The sequence below is a fragment of the Pongo abelii genome, chromosome 10 (genome assembly GCF_028885655.2).
Source record: "Pongo abelii isolate AG06213 chromosome 10, NHGRI_mPonAbe1-v2.0_pri, whole genome shotgun sequence".
Lineage (NCBI taxonomy): Eukaryota > Metazoa > Chordata > Mammalia > Primates > Hominidae > Pongo > Pongo abelii.
In genome coordinates this window covers 55,516,165-55,533,156 of record NC_071995.2, presented here as the reverse complement: position 1 = coordinate 55,533,156, position 16,992 = coordinate 55,516,165, and the positions used below count along the sequence as shown (strand labels likewise).

The 16,992-nt window shown below is 47.1% G+C and overlaps 1 protein-coding gene across 4 annotated transcripts; it reads right to left on the bottom strand.

The window, feature by feature from the left end:
* Positions 1 to 943: 943 nt before the first annotated feature.
* PIP4K2C (phosphatidylinositol-5-phosphate 4-kinase type 2 gamma) lies at positions 944 to 13,307 on the bottom strand. Of its 4 annotated transcripts, XM_024256286.3 has the most exons (11): positions 12,904 to 13,307; positions 10,242 to 10,339; positions 9,141 to 9,237; positions 8,331 to 8,474; positions 5,156 to 5,302; positions 4,929 to 4,967; positions 3,941 to 4,054; positions 3,300 to 3,567; positions 3,030 to 3,133; positions 2,740 to 2,850; positions 952 to 2,450 (listed from the first exon to the last, which is right to left on the bottom strand). In XM_024256286.3, the coding sequence occupies exons 1-10, from the start codon at positions 13,075 to 13,077 to the stop codon at positions 2,770 to 2,772; spliced, it is 1,266 nt and encodes a 421-aa protein (XP_024112054.2). In that variant the 5' UTR covers positions 13,078 to 13,307; the 3' UTR covers positions 952 to 2,450; positions 2,740 to 2,769.
* Between the last annotated feature and the right edge of the window lie 3,685 nt (positions 13,308 to 16,992).

The window sequence follows — 16,992 nt, the reverse complement described above, 5'->3', positions numbered from 1 at the left end:
TTTGAGGAACAATGTGGGATGGGAAGAGTCATAGTAAAAAGAAAAGCATTGGCTCTAAAAAATAAATAAATCCGGGTACTAAACTATTTCAATCCCCTCCCTCATCTCCTGCCTCTTTCTAGATTGTTACCTCCTATGACCCCAACAACCTCCTCTCAGATGATCATTGATCAGTGCCTCTGATTTTTCTCTTTCCACAAACAGGGATATGGAGGCTGGTGCAGAATGGGAAGCGAATACATTTTTTAAAAAGTGGCTTGAGGTGGTGGTAGTGTCAAGTGTATGGTTCAAATAGAGTTAAAAACTCTCAATGGAAAAAAAAAAGCTCTGCTCTGCTTCCCACATCAAGCAGTCTCCGCCCAATCCAACTCACTTCCCTGGGGCCACATCAAGCCAGGTTTTTCCACCAGCCAAAGGACTTCCTTAGCCAAGACAGGCAGGAATCTCCCAAACTGGCAACAACCTCTGTTCATCCACCCGTTTTTCACTCCCCCTCTAGACTGGAGGGCTAGTCACTTTCTTCACTTTCCCAGGACCCTGCTGTACTCTTCCTTCCCTCCAGGAAGAGGACAGCTTTCCCAGGAAGCCTGGGGGAATACTGGATTCCTTTTCTTTTAGCTGGTGGGCTGAGAGGCCTACTCACCTTTACAAAGATGGAGTGTTAGCAAGCCCAGAACTCTGGAAGAGGAAGGGTCCCATCACCCTACTTTTCCCTGGCCCTCACTACCGCTGACCTCCCACAAGGCTGAAGACTAAGTTTTCCATTCCCGTGCACACCCTTCACAGCCTTTTTAAAAAAGTTCACAGCCATCTGTCTAGAAACCCACATCCTTAGTTAGGGGCCCAACACCTTGAACACCAGAATTCTTCAGCTAGTCTCTGCACCCTTAAGCACAGGCTTCCTGAGAGAAGTGAAATTAAAAAAAAAAAAAAAGCATTTCTGTACAGGAATTTGGATTGAATAATTTATTCCCTGTATTATGATAGTAATGGGAGCAAATACATAAATTTTTATTAATAAAACAAAAAAGATGAAAAACAGAAGCAACAAATGAAGACATCCATATTGCCCATAACACATCAGCCATGTGATCAGAAAACCCATTTCTAAAGAACAATGGTTGCTGGTGTCACAGAGTTTTATTGCATTCATCGGGGGAAAGGGAGATGGTTGGAATGAAAAAGATCCATCAGTCTTCTGACAGGAAGATGTCATATGGGGGCTCCAACCCCTAACTGGGTACTCCTCTTGCCACCACCTTTGGAGCAGAAGATGAAGGGGAGAGGGAGCTTCTCCCTATGGCCTCATGGCTTCTTGTGAGACAGATCAGTCCAGCCAGATACACAGCAAAGCAGCTTTGCATCACCACAGGCCAGTTGCTGGTGCCCATCTTTATGTTTAAAAAAAAAAAAAAAAAGTGGAAGCCTCAAGGGGGATGGAGAATAGCAAGAAGAATGGGTGCCTTGGCCCCAGAGGCATTGTAGGGAGAGGAAGACAATGTATCTCATCGGGGTTCTCAACATTATGAGAATATCACACATCAACTCAACTATCTTTGGAGGGGCTGAGTGATTGAGTTATGGCTCTGACTCCTCTCTGGGGGTGGAGAGTGAAGATGACAAAGAAGGCCATCTGTCCCCTAGGAGACACAGTTGCAGTATAAGACAGGACAGAAGAGAACAGAAAAACAAATCCAACTGGAAAAAGGGATGGGAGAAGAAGTGTGCTAGGCACACACATCCAGGGAGTAGGGGAAGTTCCCACACTTGAGGCCTTCATCCTCTTGAAATGACCAGAATTGATCCAAGTAGAGATATTCCTTTCTTCTGGAAATAAACCTTGGGGATGGCTAGGCAGGATGAAAGGAAACTTTACATGGAGAATGTAAAGTTTGGAGGCCCATCATCCCAGCCTCCAAAACTGACCACACACCCACTGAAGGGTTCCAGTCCCAGGAGAGGTGTGAGGTTCTGGTGAAGAGCAGCAATAGTCAAACATCTTCCCCCAGGCTTGAATGCTTTTGGCCATCTCTGGGCTCCTGTGCCCAGATGTAGAGATGGGTGGAGATGGAATTGAGGTGAGGGAAGAGATTACTCAATCTTTGACAGAGACCCAATCCAATTCTCTGCATAATCACGAGTCCTCTTAGGTCCCACCTCTGTGAGGTGCCAGGCTGCTGACCCACTCTCTACCCTATCTGTGTAGGAATGGCCATATTCCATCGTGTGTGTGCATGCCTGCACCCACATCTGTAGTATCTTGACTGTCATCCATCCTAGGGCCTATCAGGAGGGAAGCATGCCATAGTGAGTTTTATAAAGTTATCAGCAAAATTCAGACACTTTTAGTTCATCCCACACAGCAAAGTGCATCCAGAGTAGTTGCTCGAGCCAGGTCCATCTGTCCAGTCAGGTCCTGAAGATGGCAAACAACCCCCTTTCCCTAGCTCCTATATCACAGAAACAACAGGAGATATTACAAAGATCAAGGCACTTGGGAGAGAGTCAACAATAACATTCTAATACTACAAGCAGACTTCTTGTGGGGAGGGAGAGAGGGAAGAAAAATGGGCAAAGGGGAAAAAGGACAATGTATTTCTGAGGGTCAGAAAGAGCCTACTCGACAGGATGGAGTTATCTGGATGGAAGGAGCCTGCAGCCTGAATTTAGCAAAGGAAGAAGAGAAGTGGTGGCTAGAATATCCCCACAATTCCCCCAAGCGTCTCAGAACCCCACCACCTTGAACATCAGAGAGAACCAGGCAGTCTCTTAGGCAAAGATGTTGGTAATAAAATCCAGGAATCGCTTAGCATACTGCTCTGGATGGACAGTAGAGATCTCTGCCCCAGCCTGTGAGAGGAGATATGGAACAATGTGTCAGGCCACCCTAGCACCCGTCCCCATCACCCCCACCCAATCTACCCCAGACCACTTCCATTCTTTTGCCACCCCATTGCTCTGGCACAAGAGACTCTCTCTTCCCAAAGAATAGTCAAGACAGGAAAGGAAAGGCTTTTGGGAACTCTCACCCCATGCTTGACAGTTTTGGCTGCATGAGCTGCTTTCTTCTTGGCATCATACTGTGTAAGGATATCAATGAGGCCCATGAAGTAGACCTCCTTCTGGGGGGCTCCTGGGAGATAGACCAACAATTCAGAGCAGGTTTAGTTCCAATTCCCTTTCTCCAGGAAGCAGTCAGTTTTGTTCTGAAAAGCTAATCAGGCTCTCCCCCACCACTCTGGTCTCTGTCCTCCAGGAAAAATCCCCTCTCCACCCTTAAATTGTCCCAGTTCTCTCACCTTCAGCACTCCGGATGGCGTAGACATCAATGAAGGACTCAAACTCTCCTGGGCCCAGGGGCCGATGGGAATGGATGTAGCCTCCGATACCCTCTGGGGAGGTGCCATAGGAGCCCACCAGAGCAGGAGGTCCAGTCAGGCTGCAGTCTCCATCCACCTCTGACTCATCCTCCCGCACAGGCCCTTCCTCCTCTGGTTCAGAGCCCCGAATGATGTCGTGGATGCCTAGCAGAAGGCTGTAGTCCATGATCTTCAGCTGCACTAGAAACTGAGACCCACTGACAAATCAGACACCTCTCTCTCACTCTTCACTGGTAGGTATCACCCCTGTACCTGTACCTTTGAATTTCGGGGGCCCTTCTGGGGAAAGGAAGTATAAAAATTGAGGTTGCAGGGCATACCACTGCCTTTAGTGCCTATATGTCCTGGTATCTAAAATCATCCTTTTAGCTTATTCCAGCCACCCCTTCCATGGGTCAACTCCAGGGGTTTTTCATGTCTCATACCAAACCCCCATACATGCAGAGGACCTGAAGAATAAAGGGAAGGGGAGGAGCTCCCTCATACTGTGAATGAAAGAGACAACTACCCTCTAGGGAGCAAAAAAAGGAAAGCCATTTCCCAGAGCACCCAATCATCACCTCCACATCTCTCTTTAGCTTCTCCAGAAATATTTTCTTCTCATCTTCACCAATATATACTTTCTGGTTCTTGTTGAGAAAGTCCATATCCTTAAGGGTGGGCAATTCTTTAACCTAAGTATAAAGGGACATCTTGGGAACATATCCCTTCCCCAAGGTCTCAGAACCCCACCTTCTGTCTAGGGCTCTATGCTAGCTCAGTTAGATCTCATCTAACTCCACACTGTGATGCTTCCCTGGTCTGTTCTCACCTCCAGTGACTTCCACAGACTCAGTCACTACAGCTGTATCCCAAATCACATCCCACTACTCTCTGCTTATGGTTTTTAGCCAAGACCCTCCAGGCTGACTTTTCTTTCTCCTCCTTTTTTTTTTTGAGATAGGATCTCGATCACTCTGTTGCCCAGGCTGGAATGTAAGTGATGTGATCTCAGCTCACTGTAGCCTCGACCTCCTGGACTCAAGTGATTCTCCCACCTCAGCCTCCCGAGTAGCTGGGACTACAGGCACGTGCCACCACGCCCAGCTAATTTTTTTGTTTTTTGTAGAGATTACGTTGCCCAGGCTGGTCTGGAACTCCTGGGCTCAAGCAGTCCTGCCTTGGCCTTCTAAAGTGCTGGGATTACATGCATGAGCCACCATGCCCAGCCTGTGTCTTCTTAAGCAAAAGTAGCTGCTTGAATAAAATAACCCAGAATAGGAAGTGAAAGTTAAACATTTTGCTCTTCAAGTCTGGCAACCTCACCCATCCCCAAGCCTTCCATATGGAATAACCCATGCCAGTGTTAAAGCAGCTGCTCCCACTGCCCCTTCCAAACAATCCCCGGATCAACAGAAGTTTACGCCCTCTTCTTTTAAGTGGTTTAAGATAATAAACAGCTAGTAATCCCTATTCCTACATAGAGTGGTCTCTCCATCCTAAGAAGTTCCCCTCATCTGCCCTCCCTCATCCCTCATCCCTCACCCTAGCACATAAAATTACTATCACCTTTTCCTTATCGCTGGCTTCCCGGGACACTAGGGAACCCTGCAGAGAGACCCAAAGACCAAGTCAGTAGAAGTGGCTAAAAGAACAGTCAAAACCCAGCCCCTAAGATGAGTACTCAAACCCAGCCTTCTTTCCCTTAAAAGGAATCATCCAAAGACTTCCCAGGGTCTTCCCCATTCTCAGGCTATCAGAAGCCTCCCTCTAAGTCTGAGCTATCCTCTTCTTACCTTGAGGTCATACTTCCTGTGCACAGGAAGACGGTGGCTAAACATATTGCGCATCACAAGCATGTAGCTGTCTTCATTGTCCACACTGACTCGGTACATCCCCAGGAACTGGGGCAGAAGCGTGTTGCCATGGCACTTCACAATGTACTACGGTGAAAGAGGGGGAAGGAATGGGGAGAGGCTGAGTAGCAGATACACAAACAGCCCAGGGAAATTCAAACACTGCCATTCCAGGGTAGAGCAGAGGACTTCAAGTAGAGAGGTTACAAAGTCAAAAGTGGTGGAAGCTTCCCCAAAACACTCCAGGTTATCCATGCCGTTTCTGAATCCCCCTTTCCTCTGATTCCTTCCATTTGTACATCTCTTAATTTTTAAGTGTCATCTCTCAATTCACCTTTATCATTCTTTGAGATGAGGGAGGTTAAGTGTTATTATCCTTATTTTAGACCCTTTCTATATGCAAGTGGCACAGAACCAGGATTAGAACTTATATCTTATCAATGAAATCATTTTATCTAGAGCAGTGTTTCTTCATAGGCTAGGTTCCCATAATTTAAAATGTCTGCATTGGGTTGGGCTGTGCTGTGTCATTCTGTCACTGTAATATAAATACAGATTTTTATATCTCAAAAAAAAAAAAAAAAAAAGTCTGCATGATGGCCTACAATTTGGATTTTTTTTTTGGAGATGGAGTCTCACTCTGTTGCCCAGGCTGGAGTGCAGTGGCGCAATCTCGGCTCACCGCAACCTCCGCCTCCCAGGTTCAAGCAATTCTCCTGCCTCAGCCTCCCGAGTAGCTAGGAATACAGGCGCACGCTACCACGCTCAGCTAATTTTTTGTATTTTAGTAGAAGCGGGGTTTCAGTGTTACCCAGGCTGGTCTCGAACTCCTGAACTCAGGCAATCTGCCCACCTCAGCCTCCCAAAGTGCTAGGATTACAGGCGTGAGCCACTGCACCCGGCCTACAATTTGGATTCTTTTTTAAAAATTCTCCTGTTAAGCCAGGCTCACACTTGTAATCCCAGCTACTTGGGAGGCTGAGGCAGGAGGATCGCTTGAGCCCAGCGGTTTGAGACCAGCCTGGGGAACATAGTGAGACCCTGTCTCTAAAAAACAAAAATTACTCCTTCAGTGCTTACCATCTCTCTTTCTGTGTTGCTGCCTCTTTCTCTTCACAGCCAACCTTCTCAGAAAAGTAATCAGCAATAAATCCATTTCCTGTCTCTCATTCACACCTTGAATCACTGAAATCAGGTTTATACCTCATTTCTCCTCTGAAATCTCCCCCATATCCCTCAGTTGTCAAATCTAGTAAGTATTTTAGTCATTGTCATATTTCAGCTTTGTGGCACTTGATCCTATTGACCAGTCTCTCCTAAAAACTCTCTTCATCCTCAGCTCTTACTATACCACCCTCCTAATTCCCCTCCTCTCTGTCCTCGAATCCTGTATGGAATGTAGCATGGCATAAATAATTAAAAGTGTCCATCTACTCTTAGTTTCCTTTATGGGCTCATTGCTTCACTTGCTCCTTTAGGTTCTGTCCTCAACCTTCTTTTCATTTCACTGCACACAACCTCCCTACAATAATCGTATCTATAGTCATGGTTTTAATGATCACTTATTGACATATAATTCTCAAACCTATACTCCCAGTCTAATCCTCTTTCCTGAATTCTGTACCCATACCCCAACCACTTACTGGACATCCTCATCTGGATGAATTGCAGAAACCTCAAATTCAGTATGTCCAAATCAGAACTTTCTTCCTCCAAAAACCTGTTCCTCTGTTTCTAATTTCTGGCGAATGGGCACCCAGTTATCCCTAACCAGGAACTTGGAGGCCCCTGTGTCTTAACTCTCAGTTCTCCCATAGGTCTTCCTTTCTATCCTCACCACCATCGCTCCCCCAGGCCTTCATTGTTTCTACCCTGGACTATTAAAATTACCTCTTAACTGGTATCCACCCTTCGAGTGTTCCCTCCCACCAATCCATTCCCTAAAATGCTGTCACATTTTCTAAATATTTCTAAATAACAAATATATCATGCCCCTTGCAAAACCACCTTCAGGATAAAGCCCAAACTTCTTTGTGGGGCTTATAAGCCTCTTTACAATCTGGCTCCTGCCTATTTCCATAATACTACATCCCATCCAAATGGAATTTCTTGCCATTTCCTAACACCAAGTTCTCTCATGGCTCTGTGCCTTACAAGTGCTGTTTTCCTTTGCCTAGAATGCTCTTCCACCCTGTCCAATGGTTAACCTCTACTAGTCCTTCAAGGATCAACTCTTACAGTATCTCCTCTAAAAAACTCTCTTTAGCCTCCCAAGTGCACTTCTTTCCCCAGGTGAGTTAGGATGCTCTTCTCTAGCTTCAGAACATTCTGTACAGACTTCTACTATTGTATATATCTTGCTGTGTGCTAATACTGGGTCACTGGTCACTGCCATTAGACCAAGGGATCTGTAAGGGCCACAGACGTTTCATTTACCTCCTTCTCTACTGCCTAACATAGGGCCTAATAAGAGGTATTCAATATTTGTTGCATAAACCAAAGACTCCTTTTGGACTCTTTGGTGTATTCCTTGCTCACTGATTTTGGTGAAAGTTTTCTTCAGTAGAGACATTCAAGAAAAGTGTTTTTACTGCCAAAACATTCCATAAACTCCACACTCCAAGTAAACCTTTTTTTTTTTTTTTACCTTTTTTTTTTTTTTAGATGGAGTTTTGCTCTTGTTGCCTAGGCTGAAGTGCAAATGCACGATCTCGGCTCACTACAACCTCTGCTTCCCAGGTTCAAGTGATTCTCCTGCCTCAGCCTCCTGAGCAGCTGGGATTACAGGCATGAGCCACCATGCCCAGCTAATTTTGTATTTTTAGTAGAGACGGGGTTTCTCCATGTTGGTCAGACTGGTCTCAAACTCCCGACCTCAGGTGATCCTCCCGCCTCGGCCTCCCAAAGTGCTGGGACTACAGGTGTGAGCCACTGCCCCCGGCCTGTAAATCTTATCAGACAGAATAGCTTCCTTCATCCCATTTAGGGCTGGATATGATTATGGATTCTCTCTTCCAATGAGTTTTCTCCCCAGTCGGCATCTATTACTGACAGCAGCTGAGCTGTATGTGAGTAGGGAGGAGAGGGAAAGAATGGGGCTAGAGAGAGGCCTGACCTGGTGATAGTTGGAGAGGTTGCTATGCATGTCAGCAATGTCCTCACTGGATACTTCTTTGATGACCAGAGTCCGATCGTAGCAGATAAGGAAGCGACCATCACTGCCTTCACTTTCGCTGGGGGGGTTTCGGGTAAGGGACACCTGGGGACACAGAATAGGCCAGAGCTCTTTTCCTCCCCTTTTATATGCAGAAACAAGTCATAGGAAAATGGTCAGCTGAAAGTGGATGAAACCCCGGGGTAGGAGATTCAGCACAGGTTCCTCATCAGGTGTCCATATGTGGACTGGACTGAAGGAAACTGAATGCAAAATTTTTTTTTTTTTTGACAAGAAGTCTCGCTCTGTCACCCAGACTGGAGTGTAGTGGTGCGATCTCAGCTCACTGCAACCTTCGCCTCCCAAGTTCAGGTGATTCTCCTGCCTCAGCCTCCCAAGTAGCGGGGACTACAGACGTGCGCCACTACGACCGGCTAATTTTCATATCTTTGGTAGAGACGGTGTTTTGCCATGTTGGCCAGGATGGTCTCGAACTCCTGACCTCAGGTAATCTGCCTGCCTCAGCCTCCCAAAGTGTTGGGATTACAGGCGTGAGCCACCGCGCCCGGCCAAAATTCTTAATGTATCTACATCTTTTCCCCCAAGGACAAGGTTTATAGTTTTCATTAAATTTCTGAAAATGCTGCAATCACAAAAAGGTAAAGAATTATATTTGCCAAGACTCTCATTTCTCCAAATATGGCTGTCCCAAATAGTACTCCTCAGTTGCTGGGGGGAAATGGCTACCCTCACCCCTTAATGGACTCTCACCAAGTAATCTTGGTCATCAATGCCAAATCGATCACGGAGGTTCCTGAAGACCTGGGGACAATACTCCTTGAACTTGAAATGACTGGGCAGATTTTCCCTGAAATTCAGGTTTTCAAAGTAAGAAAACAAACAATAATACATATGCATATACTTGGTAGTTTATAAACTACCTTCAGACATATTACCTCATTTGATTCTCATAAAACCCTGTGAGGTCCTTTTTTATTTTTATTTTTATTTTTTAATTATTATTTTTTGAGACAGAGTCTCACTCTGTTGCCAGGTTGGAGTGCAGTGGTGCAATCTCGGCTCACCACAACCTCCGTCCCCCGGGTTCAAGCAATTCTCCTGCCTCAGCCTCCCAAGTAGCTGGGACTACAGGCATGCGCCACCATGCCTGGCTAATTTTTTGTATTTTTAGTAGAGATAGGGTTTTGCCATGTTTGCAGGCTGGTCTCCAACTCCTGACCTCAAGTGATCCACCCACCTTGGCCTCCCAAAGTGCTGGGATTACAGGCGTGAGCCACCATGCCTGGCCCTTGTGAGGTCCTATAAAAACATATTATTTCCATTTTTATAGAAGGGGAGACTGTCTCAGAGTGATTCAGTGACCTGCCTAAGTAACATGGTTGGTAAGTGGTATAGTAGAGCCAGGATCTACTACCCTTCCAAACAGCAGCATTTCCCAAATCTCAAGCAAGTCAGAAGCATTCTAAAGTCAGCAACAGCCACCACTGTTTTGAATGGCATCTTCTTTTCCTAGGAGGGCTTAGATAATTCAAGTTTTTCTTTCAAGGAGTCCCTGTCAGAAGCTAATGGTTCTCATGGCATCTCCAAGGTCACAAGCAGAAAAAGAGAGAAGGAGCAGGTAATGGTATCTGCACATATTTACTCTATGGAATTGCCACGCTAGAGGAGAGATAACACTGATTCATATAAGGATATAGGGAACACCAGAAATTATTCTCATGGTTTCCTTGCACAGAACTGATTTCTGCATTTGGGAAGGATGTTAAATTTTCAACTCACTGAAACTTTTAAAATTACTTATTACTCCTTTCTGGGAAGGTTGACATGAGAATGGCAAAGATCATCGCTTACCTGTGGAAAAGGTGATTGTTAACCTTGATCTTGGAGCTGGCCTTAAAGTCATCTGGCAGCAGCATCACCGGGGGAGGCACCTGGCTGAGCTCATTGATCTGATAAGCCAAACCATGAATAGGGAAGCCATGAGAAAGGGTGTGGAGAGCTACCCATACACTGTGTCTGGGCAGCAGTCATGCAAGGGCCACTCAGACCTCATTCCTTTAAAAACACTGGCTATGCATATGCTTGACAGAAGTGAGAGAATGTGTCTAACCCTTCTGCTGCCCAAGAAGGACTACAGTAAGCAACCCTCACACACAGCCCCCAACACGCCCACCCCCATGGAACTTCATGCTCACAACAGTCATTTTATATTAGGCTAACCCTGTAAGCAACTCAGGACTATTTTTAAAGCTGTGAGAAATTCTAGAAAAAAAAAAAACCAAAAAAACTCTGCAAGCTCAAGGCAGCTACATGTTCCATTAGAAAAAGCAAAAAAAAAAAAAGGCATTTTAAAACTGCACAAGAGTGTTAATGGGATTCTGTGGGGCCAACCACAGCAAAAAGGATAAATGTCCATATCCTGCAAAAGGCATCTCTTTGCAAACAGGACCAGTCTTCCTAGACCACTCTGACCCAGTTGTTTGCAGTAGGCCCCCACCTGTCTAGGTGTAAGGTAAAGGAAGAGCAGCTGATTTCACAGGGAATGCAGGCAATCAGAGGATATGAGCTCATTAGGCATCTGTTCCCTAAAGCCAAACTAATCCACAGCCCAAAGGACACAAGCATCACATGCTCTCCTCGGCCCCCAGGATCTGCAGTCTGCTAATTCAGGGTAGAAAGGCAGCTCTGGTACTTAAAAATCCTGAGCTGTGCTTTCTCCTTGGTGTTGCTACAGTACCTTTCACCTGCCTTTGTTACTGCGTGACTCTAATCACTAGTTTATGTAAGTTCTCCCATCTAGATTGTGAGCTCTTCAAGAGCAAGGGCTCATTCTAGTCGTCTGCATCTTTCCGGTGTCTAACTAGCACAATGTTTGGCACACAGTGATCCTGACATGTCTATTAACTGAATAAATGAATGCCTTGCCTATCCTTACTAGATCATTCCACAGAGGCTATGAATTGCAGTCTAACCTAAATCACACACACTGCAGTGCAACCAACTCCTCCCGTTCTCGGTAGAAAAGGAGGACAGAACATATTCCTCCAGATAAAAAAAAAAAAAAAAAAAAAAGCCACTTGAGACTCCCAGCCTAAAATTCAGCTATAGCTCCTCCTGCCCCCTCCTCCCCACCTGCTAAGCAAGCTGAATCATCACTAAGACATATGTTCAAGGAATTTCTCCATTCCAAACACTTGAAGTAGATGTATGTTGGCAGAGGGTGGGGTGCTGGGGCTAAAGTATATATACCTAGTGAAGCTGAGGTAGGTCTTACATGTAACTCCCCCAATCCTTAACAAGGGAAAACCCTCCCTGTTAAGCATCCCACAGGGAATGGATGAATCACCTGGAAGGTACATATGAGAGGCAGCCCTACCTCCATCAGCCTTCCCCATACCAAGTGCCTTCCACTGAATACTCACTAAGAGCTTACCACCCAGAGAGCCACAAATCCAAAAGGGATCAGACTGGCCACAAACAACATTCTTAATTTGTGGTTAAGAAATTCTTTACCACAAATTAAAAATGTGACAAGACGCGTATTCTTCCTCACAACTTCCATCTCCACAGCCTAGCCGTGACTATAATCATTCAAGAACGTTGATTTCGAAAATATTCCGTGTCACATTCAAGATCACTGCATTTCTCCCACTCCAGACCTGACGGAAGATGGGCAATCGCTGTGCTTCTTTCAGCTGACGTATCCTCAGGAAAGGGGATGGAGGTCTCCTTGGCCTCCTCCTGACTCCCTGAGCAGTTTCCTGCTTCAAAAGTTCAACACCATAGTGACCCCAGGAACAGAGCCCCTCAGCCTTCTCTTTGGTCAACAATCGCCACCACCTACACCAAACACGATCGCTCTAGCCAGCGATAAGGATGCAGTTAAGACCAAAGGCATATATACATAAGTCCTGAGAGAGTGCAACTTCTAGCTCAGGGTGGGGTAGCTTCTCTAAAATGCTGTACCTCTGGACGGGAAAGGAAGGGACAAGCAGGATTAGAAAGCCCAGGAAACCTGGAGGTTCCCCGAGACAAAGCCAAGATTCAAAAGCCAAGGACCGGGGCTGGGAAGCAAGGTGGAAAGCAAAGTGAAAGAACCTCTTCATCCATCTACTCCCCTCGGCCCCTCACCCTCCACCTACACTCTCACCAACAACCACCCGAGAAAAAGCCACTCCCCCTAATGTCCTCCCGGCTTGCGCCCGGTCCTGGCCAGTCCGCGTAGCCTGAGGCTGAAGCTAGACATGGCAGGAAGGAGTCAAAGCACAGGGAGCTGGATTTCACGGGGGGAAGGTGGAACTAGAGTGGAGCAGTAAAGAACTGATGGGGAGAAAAAAGTCCACAGTCAGAAAACCTGCTGGGGGAACACCTGGGGTTGGTAGGCAGGGACCAAGACAACCCGGGGGAGGGGAGTGGCACTGCGTGGGGCTCCGGAGGCTGGAGCCTGGAAACAGGGAAACCTCGGAGCCGAGGGGTTTGGACAGGGCTGCGGGGGTCTAGGGCTGGTTCTCACCGAGTGGGCTACGCCCCACAGGAACACACCCACCAGCGGGTCGGCCGCCCGGAACACCTTCACCTTCTGCTGCACGAAATGCTTTTTCTTGGTCTTGGAGGCGAAGCCGAAACCTGGGCCGGGGCCTGTTGTCGCCGCCGATACCGTGGCTGGTGGCACCGAGGAGGACGCCATAGTCTCCCGCGCAACCGACCAAGTGGAAGCCGGAGCCGGCCGCGATCCAGGCGCCCGACTCCGGAAGCGGCGCTCACCTGCGCTGCTATCACGTGACCGGAGGCCAGACAACGGACGCGCGAACAGGGCGGGGCAGGACGGGGCGGGGCGGGGCGACGCTGGCCCCGCCCCCCTGCGCCTGCCTGCCTGCCCCAATGTCCGGGCAGTGTGTGGGCTCACCTGGCGCGCGGGATCCCTGTAAGCTGACGACGCAAGCGGCCCGCGAAGCCCCTCGACCTGTCAACTAGGAGACCGTGGTGCGGCCTGGGCTGGCCTGATTGACTCCCAAGGTCTAGGGCTTCTTTGCTGCAAAGTGGCCGCCTTCCGGCTTTGCCCAGTTTCTAATGAGTAACCTCGGACTTGATGCTCATGCGAAAGCATTCTTACCGAATGGGGGTTGGGAAGGGGAGTGTTTTGGAAACCCAAAATTCTTACCAGTGGTCTCAAGCGTCTTGAAATTCATTCATTCATTTAACAAGTATTTACTGAGCACTTACTTGTACTAGGTCCTGTTCTAGGGGCTGATTTTCCTTTTATTGAAGCAGAGAATAGGACAGTGACTGCCCCGAAGTAGTTGGGAATCTAAGGGCACTGGCTGGCCAATGGAGATCAAGTTTGCAGTATGCGAAGTATGAGCTATCCTAGAACTGTGTATGAAGCAAAGACAATAATACAAAGAAAGGAAGTGTAGCTGGTCAGGGAAGGCTTCAAAGAGGATAGAGACTTTACTGAGTTTGGAAGGGTGGGTGGAGTTCAGGAATACAGTTTAAAAGGCTGTCTAGACAGAGAGAACAGCAAAGACATGGAGACAAGAAGGAACGAAGCCAGGCGCGGTAGCTCACGCCTGTAATCCCAGCACTTTGGGAGGCCGAGGCGGGAGGATCACCTGAGGTCGGGAGTTCAAGACCAGCCTGGCCAACATGGTGAAACCTCGTGTCTACAAAAATACAAAAATTAGCCGGGCATTAGCTGGGCGTGGTGGCGTGAGCCTGTAATCCCAGCTACTCAGGAGGCTGAGGCAGGAGAATCGCTTGAACCCAGGAGGCGGAGGTAGCAGTGAGCTGAGATCACGCCAAGCAGCGATCACGCCACTGCACTCCAGCCTGGGTGACAGAGCGAGACTCCATCGCAAAAAAAAAAAAAAAAAAGCCGGGCATGATGGCAGGTGCCTGTAGTCCCAGCTACTTGAGAGGCTGAGGCAGGAGAATCGCTTGAACCCAGGAGGCAGAGGTTGCAGTGAGCCGAGATCATGCCATTGCACTCCAGCCTGGGCTACCGAGCAAGACTCTGTCTCAAAAAAAAAAAAAAAAAAAAAAAAATCCAGATGCGGTAGCTCACGCCTGTAATCCCAGCACTTTGGGAGGCCGAGGCGGGCAGATCACCTGAGGTCAGGAGTTGTGGGCGAAGGATTACCCAGGTGCCCAGGCAAGAGACTGAAGGCACAAACTGTTGCAGTATAATAAAGAAAATAGTTAGAATAAAGAATAGTTACAATACAAATTCGATATAGAGATGATCATGGACAATTATCAATCATCAGTATAAACATTATTAATCATTAGCTTTTAATATTACTCTTTGTTGCATTACTAATATAACCTAGGAATAACCGGCAGGTATAGGGTCAGGTGCTGAAGGGACATTGTGAGAAGTGACCTAGAAGGCAAGAGGTGAGCCCTCTGTCACGCCTGCATAAGGGCCACTTGAGGGCTCCTTGGTCAAGTGGTAACGCCAGTGCCTGGGAAGGCACCCGTTGCTTAGCGGACCGCGAAAGGGAGTCTCCCTTTCCTTGGAGGAGTCAGGGAACACTCTGCTCCACCAGCTTCTTGTGGGAGGCTGGATATTATCCAGGCCTGCCTGCAGTCATCCGGAGGCCTAAACCCCTCCCTTTGGTGCTGTGCTTCAGTGGTCACACTCCTTGTCCACTTTCATGTTACTCCTGTACTCCTGGTTCCTCTTTGAAGTTCTTAGTAGATAGCGGTAGAAGAAATAGTGAAAATCTTAGTCTTTGATCTTTCTTATAAGTGCATAGAAGAAAATGCTGACGTATGCTGCCTTCCCTCTCTGCTTTGGCTACCTAAAAGGGAAGGGCCCCGTGTCCCATGATCACGTGATTTGCTTGACTTTATCAATCACTTGGACAACTCACCCACCTTACCCTGCCCCTTGTCTTGTATCCAATAAATACCAGCGCGCCTAGCCATTAGGGGCCACTACCGGTCTCCACGTCTTGGTAGCAGCGGTCCCCCGGCCTAGCTGTTTTCTCTTTATCTCTTTGTCTTGTGTCTTTATTTCTTACAATCTCTCGTCTCCGCACATGGGGAGAACACCCGCTAAGCCCCGTAGGGCTGGACCCTACAAGGAGTTCGAGACCAGCTTGACCAACATGGTGAAACCCCGTCTCTACTAAAAATACAAAATTTAGCCGGGCGTGGTGGCACACACCTGTAATTCCAGCTACTCAGGAGGCTGAGGCAGCAGAATCACTTGAACTGGGGGAGGGGGGCGTGCCGAGGTTGCAGTGAGCTGAGATCCTGCCACTGCACTCCAGCCTGGGCGACAGAGCAAGACTCCATCTCAAAAAAAAAAAAAAAAAAAGGATCACTCAGGCATGTTCCTGGAGGATGACTTGAGTTTTGCAAAAGTTCAGGGAGAGATAATGAACTAAAGCAGTGGCTGTTGTGTTTGAAAGAAGGGGGTGGCATCTAAAGATGCAGTTTGATGTCAACTTGGAACATTCATATGAATGCGGGGATTAAAGGAAAAGGGAGGCATTGAGAGTGAGCCTAAGGCTTCTGGCTAATGATGATGATGATGACATCAAAGAGATGATGGTGACATGAAAAGGAGCAGATTCAGAGGAAGGTGAGTTCGGTTTGGAACATGTTTGAGGCATCTGAGGTCAGCTGGACACATGCTCCCGCAGCTGAGCAGAATGGTCTGGACTGGGGATACAGATATAAGAATTGTGGAATCTGCAGGCATAGATGACATGTCTTAGAAAGAGCCAGGAAGGAACCAAGGGCTGAGCCCTGGGATAGAGCAGCATTTAAGAGGCTTGGGGAGGAAGACTCGGAAGGGTGGCCAGGGAAGTACAGGGAGCCAAGACAGCAGGGTCACAAAAGCCAAGGGGAGTTGAGTTTCAAGAAGGAAGGAATGAAGAAGTGTCATATGTCATGGAGAGGTGAAGCAAAACAAGTACTGTTGTCCAGAAGAAATGTCCACTGTATTTGGTAACTAATGCCATTTGGAAAAGCAGTTTTGAGCAGAACGAGCGGCAGATCAAGGTGGGCTAAGGAATGAATGGGGGGGTGAGGAAGTGGGGATGGGAAGCTCGGGATGGTTTCTGGATATCTGAGTTTAAGAAGACAAGTAAGATAGAGAAACACACAGTAAAGGGAGGGACTCTTATGGGAGAGACCTTACAAGGAGATGAGACCACTGAGACAGGCATTAATAAAGAAGATGCATTAGTTGGTAAACTATTGATTATTGCCACAATTTCAGCTCCTGTTATTGGTCTATTCAGAGATTCAACTTCTTCCTGGTTTAGTCTTGGGAGGGTGTATGTGTTGAGGAATTTATCCATTTCTTCTAGATTTTCTAGTTTATTTGCGTAGAGGTGTTTGTAATATTCTCTGATGGTAGTTTGTATTTCTGTGGGATCGGTGGTGATATCCCCTTTATCATTTTTTATTGCATCTATTTGATTCTTCTCTCTTTTTTTCTTTATTAATCTTGCTAGCGGTCTATCAATTTTGTTGATCCTTTCAAAAAACCAAAAAGAAAAAAAAAAACTTTCAGTTAAAAAAAAAAAAAAAAAAAAAAGAAGATGCACCGAGGCGGGCAGATCACTTGAGGCCAGGAGTTTGAGAC

Bases quoted from the DNA above. Each gene is read 5' to 3' on its own strand.
- PIP4K2C (XM_024256286.3), bottom strand. From the start codon at position 13,077: ATGGCGTCCTCCTCGGTGCCACCAGCCACGGTATCGGCGGCGACAACA. The intron at 10,340-12,903 runs GTGAGAACCAGC...TTGGCTTATCAG, and splicing joins TGTGGGGCGTAGCCCACTCG to ATCAATGAGCTCAGCCAGGT. The intron at 9,238-10,241 runs GTAAGCGATGAT...CCTGAATTTCAG, and splicing joins AACAATCACCTTTTCCACAG to GGAAAATCTGCCCAGTCATT.